The sequence below is a fragment of the Maniola jurtina genome, chromosome 13 (genome assembly GCF_905333055.1).
Source record: "Maniola jurtina chromosome 13, ilManJurt1.1, whole genome shotgun sequence".
NCBI lineage: Eukaryota > Metazoa > Arthropoda > Insecta > Lepidoptera > Nymphalidae > Maniola > Maniola jurtina.
In genome coordinates, this window is record NC_060041.1 from 4,485,409 (window position 1) to 4,495,819 (window position 10,411).

At 36.8% G+C, this 10,411-nt stretch overlaps 1 protein-coding gene and 1 long non-coding RNA gene across 3 annotated transcripts in view; one reads left to right on the forward strand and one right to left on the reverse strand.

The window, feature by feature from the left end:
• The window catches only part of LOC123870776 (very-long-chain 3-oxoacyl-CoA reductase-B), a 26,587-nt gene extending 26,327 nt beyond the window's left edge, over positions 1-260 (reverse strand). For both annotated transcript variants that reach the window (XM_045914186.1, XM_045914187.1), the window contains exon 1: positions 22-260. In XM_045914186.1, coding sequence (XP_045770142.1) covers positions 22-175 — 154 coding nt within the window. In that variant the 5' untranslated portion in view covers positions 176-260. The remainder of the gene's footprint in view (positions 1-21) is intronic.
• LOC123870777 overlaps positions 1-10,411 on the forward strand; it is an 18,341-nt gene extending 7,930 nt beyond the window's left edge. Inside the window, exon 3 of the long non-coding RNA XR_006797151.1 lies at positions 10,400-10,411. This is a non-coding gene — a long non-coding RNA (uncharacterized LOC123870777). The remainder of the gene's footprint in view (positions 1-10,399) is intronic.

The following is a 10,411-nucleotide window of genomic DNA, read 5'->3' on the forward strand; positions in this document are numbered from 1 at the left end:
AGTAAGTAGGTAAGTACTTACAGGCCCACTTTCCCTTCGATTTGAAATCCACTCTATTCACTGCCGGTCCGATGACATAAGTGTACACTAAACTAACAACACATTTTACTAAATACAGCAGTAAACCTACGAGGAACACTATGGCAAATTTTTCTAAGCCGCTGAAATAAGCCATTTTATGAAATCAAACACGGAAAATAGAAATTAACGTGAAGTTTTTGAGGTTATGTTTGGAGAGAGTAGCACAGCCAACTGACAATTATGCGACAACCAAAATAACCAAGGTCTGGCCCTCGCTGGCTCTTAGTCCATTTTAAATATAATAACATACAAACTTTAGTATGGGAACGTTTTTCAAAAATTTCATTTCAAGCTTTATTTTAGAAGTGTAGGTACTTACACCGAAAAGCACGAACCTATCCGCTATATAATTTAACGTGTCCTAAGCCTTATCCGGAAATTTTAATTAGCTTCAAACTTTGTACTTGTGAATTTCGAGATAGTAATGTTTTCAATCCACTTCCTCAAAAGGAACTTCGTAGAATATTTTTGTTAGTTTATAGTTATGTACTTACTATAATTGAAATAACTCAAAATTTAAAAACCCCCGACACAAAAACCTCTATAAGAAAACTAGAAAAGAGCTGATAACTTTCAAATAGCTGAACCGATTTTCTTCGATTATAACTAAACTCTCGATCAAGCCACCTTTCAAACAAAAAAAAAGTAAATTAAAATCGGTTCATTCGCTTAGGAGCTACGATGCCACAGACAGATACACACGTCAAACTCATAACACCCCTCTTTTTGGGTCGGGGGTTAAAAAGGGTTTCTTTATTTGTATTTAATAGATAGGTGCTCGAATTTTCCTTGAGCATTTTTAAGTGCCGCAAACAGATTTTTATTTATTTTTATGCATAATAGTTTTTAATTTTTCGAGCAAAATGTCGAAAAAATACGACTGTACTGTAGCTACGGAACCCTCGGTGTGCGAGTCTGACACGCACTTGGCCATTCTTTTTTATTAAAAAACTTCCGTACTGTATACAGAGATATTAAATTGCTATCTAAAATATCCGGTCATTATGATGCCCATTAAAATCATTATGAATTTCCGCTAACTTCTAAGTTTACCGAATGCTTAAATTCTCGTTTCCTAATTGTTTTCAATTTAAAATCTTAGAAGTCTTCGCTGGTCTCGTAGTAATTAATATTGTTGTGAGCCAGTAAAGACAAAATTATGTTTTGCTTCAAAATATTTGTATGACGTATCAAAGCAATTATTATTTTAGATATCCAAGCATTTTACATTAATTCTGATAAAATTTTAATTAAGTAATAAATACAAACACCCAACTTCATCAGGTGTAAAAGAATTTGGGGCGCCAGCCAGGTAACCTCCCAGTGTGCCTGGATGCTGCTGGTCCCTTTTGGATGCGTCCGAGGGGAAGAGCAGTGTTCGGGCCGGTGCGCCCCGGTAACATGGCTAATAATTTCTCTTCGGAGATATTGTTGGCTATATGGTATGACCTGGCAGGGGGGGAGGTTTATCCGCGTGTCCCTCTGACTAGCAGAGGGCACAGTGGACGAAGCGGCGGAAGGGACGCGGGCGACGTGCGCGTCCCAAGGTCGGGGAACGCACTTCATTGGTGCGTCACGGAGGGGCGGTGTTGGGGACCGAGCAGGTCCCCGGTGGAGGGTCTGCCTCGGCAGACGTCGCTGGCTGGGTCGCGGTTGTTTGCTTCGGCCGTTCCCGTGACCCAGTCGCCAGGCGACGCGCAGTAGCGCCGCTGGGGTTTAGTGGGTATTCCGGTCGCCTCTCGGCCGGCGAGTCCCACATACCCTCCCTAAGCTGGCTGGCTGCCTCACGGCTGGCTGGCTAGCTTCCGGGGGGGATGCGTAAATGCATTCCCCAGCGTCAACAAAAAAAAAAAAAAAAAGGTGTAAAAGAATTTGTTCATGCAGAACTTCTGTGTTAAAAAAATCTGCACACTTACACTGCACTACTACACAAGAAACATTATAAATACTTAAATACAGCTAAAATTATTCAAAGCCAGCTAACGAAAATACAAAATATTATCTGGCTTTGAATAATTAAGTTAGTAAAGTTGAAAGTAAAAAATCTTTAGAGTATTTGGTAAAAAGTTTTTTAATTTTCCTAAGTTTGAATTTATCCATGAAAACAGAATAGACCTAAACACGACCATTCTATCACAACATGACATTAAGAAGATACAGTGTAATTTTCATCATCAGGCTATATTCATTATCATTTTTGAACTCATGAAAATAAAGCAAATTAGGTAATCCGAATTGGACTGTTCTGCCATACGCCATCAGTATTGTAATGTCCACCTCCAGCCTCTAAATAATAATAATAAAGGAGAAAGTTTGTATGTGTGTGTGAGTGTGTGTGTGTGTGTATGTTTGTTACTCCTTCACGCAAAAACTACTGGACGGATTGGGCTAGAATTTAGAATGGCAATAGATTATACCCTGGATTAGCACATAGGCTACTTTTTATCTCGGAAAATCGAAGAGTTCCCACGGGAATTTTAAAAAATCTACATCCACGCGAACGAAGTCGCGGGTATCAGCTAGTATAGTCATAAAATTGACATATTTTGTCATCTAAACCACATGTTTCTGTAAAATTTCAACACAGTCGAATAGTTGGAAGCCGAAAAATCTATTACCAATTTCGAAGTAATAACAAGAGATTAGATAGATACCTAAACAAAAAAATTAGAGAACTAGAGGATGCCTGCGGCTTCGTTTTTTTTTAAATCCTGTAGGAAGTCTTTGATTTTCCGGGATAAGAAGTAGCCTATGACCTTCCCCGGGATGTACCCCAAGTATGTTCCCATTAAAATTGGTTCAGTGGTAGCAGACAGACAGACAGATAGACAGACAGACAGACACACTTTCGCATTTATAATTTTAGTATGGAGTATGGATGTGGAATGTGGAGGTGGACTATTGACCGTTTGGACAAAAGTCAATGGACCTAATTGGTCAGTATTCAGTCATAATAGCGTCTGATGTGCACTTGACATATTCCATAGGGAGAGCATGGTATCCTTTGAATTGCTAATGAAGTTTAAGATCCGCTTTAATGTAAAGACCCATATTAGGAACATATTATTACTATGAGGCTTGATTGCATGTACATAAGAAATACCTAATAGAGCCTCGATAGTTCAACGGTTCAGGAGCGGCCTAATTTCCGAAAGGTCGGGCGGTTCAAACCCCACCCGTTGCACTATTGTCGTACCTACTCCTGGCACAAGCTTTACGCTTAATTGGAGGGGAAAGGAGAGTATTAGTCATGATTACCATGGCTAATATTCTTTTTAAAAAAAGAAAAAAGAAAGAAGAAGAAAGAATAATGAAATCTTCATTGTCTGAGGTACAGGAGCGGCCTTGGCCATTACGAGGCTTTGATTGTAATTAGATCCTTGCGAGGCCCCCATCCTTCATGGAATTTATGTAAATTGAAAGTATTTTATGACTTCGTTCGCGTGGATGTAGGTTTTTTAAAATTCCCGTGGGAACTCTTTGATTTTCCGCGATAAAAAGTAGCCTATGTGCTAATCCAGGGTATAATCTATCTCCATTCTAAATTTCAGCTCAATCCGTCCAGTAGTTTTTGCATGAAGGAGTAACAAACATACACACACACACATACAAACTTTCTCCTTTATAATATTAGTGTGATGTGATGTGATGTGATGAGATGCTTGACGAGAACTACAAGTGTTATAGGTAAATAGAGTTTTAAAATTATGCCATTACATGCTGCACTCACGCTTTGTGAGTTTTGTAATACGCGGCGCGAGATTTCAATACACATTAGTATTTAGTACCTACCTATTCGTACCTTCATCAAGAGACCTTCCCGTCCCGGGCAGTTGTCCTGTTTGCCACCCTTTGGACTATTGTCGTAGGTACCCACTCCTAGCATAACATTTAAAGAGGAATATTAAAAATAAAATAAATAAACCCATTCACGTTTAAATAAATAGATTTTTATTTTATTTTTTAGAGAGATAGATAGATAGAACACTTTATTGCACACAAAAAGACATGTAAAGGAACACAACATAGAAAGAAGAAAACAGAAAAAACAATTGTGCGTAAAGGCGGCCCTATTGCTTGGAGCTATCTCTTCCAGGCAACCCTTGCTGAAAGGAGAAGCTAGTGTTGGATGTTGGATAGTACCAAGTCGCAAGGAATTTTTAAAAGACTTATATTATATACCTATATTTAATATTATATTAATAAACATAATAAATATACATACATTCATAATTATTAGAGAAATTATATTTAGAGAGAAAATTAAATCCTAACATTCCTATGCCCCTTTACTTTTCCGAAATAAATAAATAAATGAAATAAAATAAATTTTCCATGATCTCCTAAAAGAAACTCCCGGCAACCTCATTACTAGATTACGGATAATATTGAGAAGCGCACCATCGACAATTTTTACCTCATGAATTTTAAAAGGATTTTTTATCACCGTCTCTCCTGTAAGGGAAATAAACCCGATCCTGATTGAATTGTGTATGATTGTAATAAATTTATCTTGTGTGCTTATTCAGACTGAATATTCAATTAGAACTAACGTTTTGTTTCTAAAATTTAAGTGAAGCTTTTACGATTTACGTTTTGAATAGTAGGTGCATTACGCACGTATGGCTTACCTAAATTCCATCAGCCACGGCGTGCAATAATAGTCTAGACTTGGTCAATGCTCATCGACTATGCTATTAAAGTAAACTATTTTATACCTCGTGTGACCTAAAGGCGTGTAACGTACCGTAACTTAAGTTGTTCACGGTGTTAAATGTACTATTAAGTCACGAGAATAAGTTAAGTGCGGATTTAAGTCACAAATAATATTACACCTTCTTAATTGTTAAGAGCAATTACGGAAATAATCAACTTTGAAGAAATCAGTGCCTTAAATAGTTAGGACAATATAATAAAAAATAGGACAGTTAAAATTAGTTTTGTGCTTAGGTGGGGCATTCCACATAGACCAGACCTATCCCATTAGTTGTTCATAGAATAAAAACCGTCCAAGTGCGAGTCAGACTCGCGAACTGAGGGTTCCTTACTCGGGTAATTTTCCAATATTTTGCACAATAAATCAAATACTATTATGCATAAAAATAAATAAAAAACTGTTTTAGAATGTACAGGTAAAACTCTTTCTTAAGATACCCCACTTGGTATAGTTATCTTACTTTGAAAATTGAAACATATTTTAATTATTTTTTAAATAATGTGACCACAAATTCGCGGTTTTCAGATTTATTCCTGTACTTGTGCTATAAGACCTACCTACCTGCCTACCTAGATTTCTTGACAGACACGACGGATGGACGGACGGACAGACAGACAGGCAGACAAACAGACAGACAGACAACAAAGTGATCCTATAAGGGTTCCGTTTTTCCTTTTGAGGTACGGAACCCTAAAAAATTGTAGGTAGTACCTATTAAGGGTAGAGCAGAGTTAGCAGAGTAAGGGCAATTTATATTACAGTAGTTCTACTTTGCAGAGGTAGCAATTAGTATGATTTTTTTCTGTTTCTCTTTAAAGAAAGTCGGTCGACCGGAAACAATACCTGTATTTAAACTACCTATATAAAATAATGCTTTGAACTTTCTCCCACCATTTTCTCAAGCATCTTTGATCTATAACGTTTCCTGGTCCAATATCATACTTTGACTCCTACCTTTGTGCAGTTCAAAATTCCATTTTCGGTATAATGAAGTGAGCACGGCCAAGTAAATTAATTAATTTCCTATAAGCTTTTGTAACGTTGAAACAACTTCCAAATCTAACGACTTGCTTTAATTATAGCGTAAGGTTGGCTTTCCTGTTAATATAGATACATTTCCCGATCATAATAATTTTCCCCCATCCTTATCCTTTACTTATTTGCGTGGTTATAGACTCTAATGATCCCTCTATGGAGTTACGTTTTGCCCCGTTTCAATTACAGTTTTATTATTATTATGTACTAGCGACTTGCTCCGGCTTCGCACGGGTGCAACGCTGATCACACTTCACACTATCACACTTCACACACACGCATACACACAAAGTTTGTGTGTATGTGTGCGTGTGTGTGTGTATGTTTGTTACTCCTTCACGCAAAAACTACTGAACGGACTTGGCTGAAATTCGGAATGGAGATAGATAGTTATCCTGGATTAGCACATAGGCTACTTTTTACCCCGGAATATCAAAGAGTTCCCACGGAATTTCAAAATACCTAAATCCACGCGGGCGAAGTCGCGGGCATCGGCTTGTACTAAATATACTACGGAATGTGTTCATATCATACAAGCTGATGCACGCGACTTCGTTCGCGTGGATATAGGTTTTTAAAAATCCCATGGGAACTCACAAGGGGAACTCATTGATTTTCCGGGATAAAAGTAGCTTATCTGTTAATTCAGGGTATAATCCTTTATAAATTTCAGCCAAATCCAATTAGTCGTTTTTGCGTGAAAGAGTAACAAACTTTCGCATTTATAATATTAAGTAGGGTTTCTTACTGCTTGTTACTTCTCGAGTATTATACATGACAAAGGTGACTTTACCTTCTTCATCGTAACGCTCTTAGCAGGACGGTTGTGGTCATCACTCATCACGAAGCGACGTCTTTGAGGGCAGAATATGTTAGACGCCTCACGAAATTTGGTACATATTGATGCGAACGAATAGCTTTGCTATGATAGTTTTGGGCGGCGTTTTCTGGTCATCTGTAAGCTCTGTAACTGGATGGGTGATTGATTTTGGAGTTTCGAATTTGCTCTGTCATTTTCCTCTGTGCCTTGAAGAATACCAGCCATCATAATCATAATCATCATCATGATAATCGTAAAACTTAGGGTTGAAGCGCACCAGTGGAGTCGTATGCGGAAAGATCTGGGAACCACCGCATTAAGATCCTAAGAAATCTCAACCATTTATCTGATTAATGACAAATAAAGTTGAAAACTAAAACCCGACTGCGATCGTCTTAATAAACGCCGAAATATTGTAGTAAAATTGTTTTTCTGTCGCTTGGTACATTTTAATGTTGTAGTACATTTACATTTATGAACTCAATTTTTTTTCCTCTTGTATTTGACATCCCACTCGATACAATAGCAAAAAAAATTTTTGAGACCCTCACTTTTTTTCATGTAACATCCGTTAGGTTAACTTTTTTCGTATAAAGTGTAGTCTATGTTACCCGGACCTTTACGACAAATGGATTGACACCTCATTCATCAAAATCGGTCCAGTAGTTTAGGCGCTACGGTGGAACACACAGAATCTGGATACAAACATACATACCCACATACATACATACATTGACTGCTAAAATCATAACCCTTCCTTTTGGCTTTTCCGCAGTCAGGTAAAAAGAGGATACCACCTTCAACAATGAAACAAACGAAACCAGCGAGCTCATGCTTTTTACCGATTTCTTTACAGTATCTAAACTAAGGTCAAAGAAAACTTGTTTTGTAGCTATAATGGGACCTATGACTTTTCCTTGTTGGTTTTAACTTAGTATCCTTTACATATTTAGGTATTTAACTATCAAGAATTTTGATCATAGTCTTTCATCATTTACATGATCAACCCACAGCCAGCCCAATAGGTAGGTACTGAGCATGGGTCTAGAAGAAGGGTTTATGCTATAGTGCGCCACGCTGGCCAAATCTGCACTGGCAGACTTCACACAAGGTTGAGGTCAACACTCAGGCATCCAGATTTTCTCACAATGTTTGCCTTCACCGATAAAGCAAATGATAAATAAATAGATACTCAAAACGCACATAACTCCGAAAAGTTAGAGGTGCGAGCCCAGAATCGAATCCTGGGATTTGAACCTCTTGGATAGGAGGTCAACATCTTAACCGGTCTAGCAAAGCCATTGCATTGGTCACACCAAATCCGTTATCGACAGGCGATCATAAGTTCATTTAAATAGTACAAGTGTAAATTAAAAATTTATAACACCCCCGACAAGTGAAGGTTATAGTAACTAGAAAAACGCTGATAACTTTCAAACGGCTGAACCGATTTATTAGGAGCTACGATGCCACAGACAGATACACAGATACACACATACACACTTCAAACTTATAACACCCCTCTTTTTGGGTCGGGGGTTATAAAACTTAGTGAAACGGTTTACGCCGTACAATAAGAATCAATATTTCGAGAGCGGGCTGCGAATTCATTTGATAAGGTTTTTTCCAGATCATTACGAATTTTATGCAATTCATTCATTACTTACTTTTTCATTTTTTCATTCCATACATAATATGCAACATGCAAACTCGATAACACGTTTACGCCGTACAATGAGAACCAATATTTCGGAAGCGGGCGGCGAATTCGCTTGACAGGTGCCCAAGTAGGGTAGATTCAATTTGTGCATAATATTCAATTTGGCGCCGTCAGCTGACGTGTGGCCATATTGAACTATCAGAAGCCGTCGCTGTACCTATTTACATTTTGAGGTGTCGAACTTTTGGAATGATTGGTCTCTGCTGTCGGAGTGCAGCGAAGTAAGGAGTTAGGGCCGGCGCACATATGGCGGAGCGCAGCGCAGAGCATGCCCGTGAAGTTTTCTAATCGCGTGACACATTACGCGAATTCCTACCAGAAAACTAAAAAGCCGTAAATAAACTGTAAATTATTATTTTCAGTTGTCGACAAAAGATGTGGAAAACTAATGTTTTTAAAAATAATGCTCACGTACATAACCAAAGTAAAACCTAACTACTTAACTAAAAACTTGGTGCTACAGCATTATTTTTTATTATAAATAATATTATAACCATTATAACACGCCTAGTGTTGTGCCTCACAAATTTTGGGTTGCTTATAGTTCGAAATCAAGTTTCGTTTGTAAAATAAGTAAGTAAATGAAAGTTCCACGTCATTTCGAATTATTCACATAATATTATGCAACACCCTTCTAAGTAAGTATGTAAGTACTTAATTGTATGTTTTTGAAATCCATCAAAAATTGTTATAATGTATGATACAAAAAATTGTGAAAATCATTGTCAATAATATTGGAATGCATAATAAAAGAATGAATGAAATAAGTACTTTTTATACTTAAGTTTGTATTACTTACATAATATAACTAAGTAGGTACGGGCATAACAGTTAATTAACTTAGTTAATAACATTTATTTAAAAGCTCGAGCATTTCTATAGCTAAGTAATTTCTTTATCATTCAAGAGCTTCACTTTGTTATTATCAGTTGACCAACTGCAGGGTAAAGTAAACATTATGAAAGGAAAAATTAATTCATTTTCTGTGTAAGAAAAGAAGCTTGATTGCTATGCTAATATTTATTATCATTAGACTCCTTTAATTGAAATATTATGTCCTCTTTTGAGCAAAGTTTACTGTGAATTTCTTTTATGGGCTAAGAGCCAGTGAGGGCCAGATCGTCGTTATTTTATAAAAGCTGAAAGGTTTTAATTTATTTATCGATTTATGACTATTACTGTACAATAATTGAAAGACACATCCATTCCTAATATTCTAGAATTTTACTAAGGGTTGATTATTCAATAATAATAAATAACCTAATAGAGAAATGATTTTGGCAGATTCCCTAAACTATTGAACGTAGAACTTTTTAGTCAGAGAAGGTCCAAACGCATTTGCGCTGCGTGACGAGACGCGGCAACGCCTTGCTCCATAAAAACTTAACGTAGCTATATACTTATTAACTTATTGTATACCTTTATGAATAAAGAAAGTTATGAAACGTTTAATAAGCCTAATGAGCATTTTAGCTAATGAACGTTGTAAACCTATAATAAGGGATTTTTATGAATAAGACTGTTACTATATATTTTGCCGTGCCGCGTCGCTCAAGTGCACTTTGCTCCATACAAATTCACAAATTATGAACTACATTCGCCTCGCTACATTTTTGACCATCAAACCACAATGAGACCGCTGCAGCTGCTAGTACCATATACCTACCATTAACCATAGTAAAGGCGGTTCATAGGATTTAAAAATATACTTCTTGGTTTTTATAGTTGAATAATCCGATACGGAGAAGGATTTTATATTAGAGAAAGGTATGTAGAGAATGTAGAGAGAGTTATTCGATTTTTATAAATCAACCACATCACAGATTAGCTATCTTACAGTTAAGACACTTATAAAATTATTGCAAGTGGAGAATTGCAAGAGAGCGAGCGCAATTTTCCTGATACTTAACAATTGTAAGTACATTGCACAATGACGTTATAATATTGTAGGTCTGTATTATTACTTAAAAGGACCTTGTACTAAACCAACATGTCTAGCAATATTTGTCGTAAGAAAAAATTAAAGATATTATGCAAA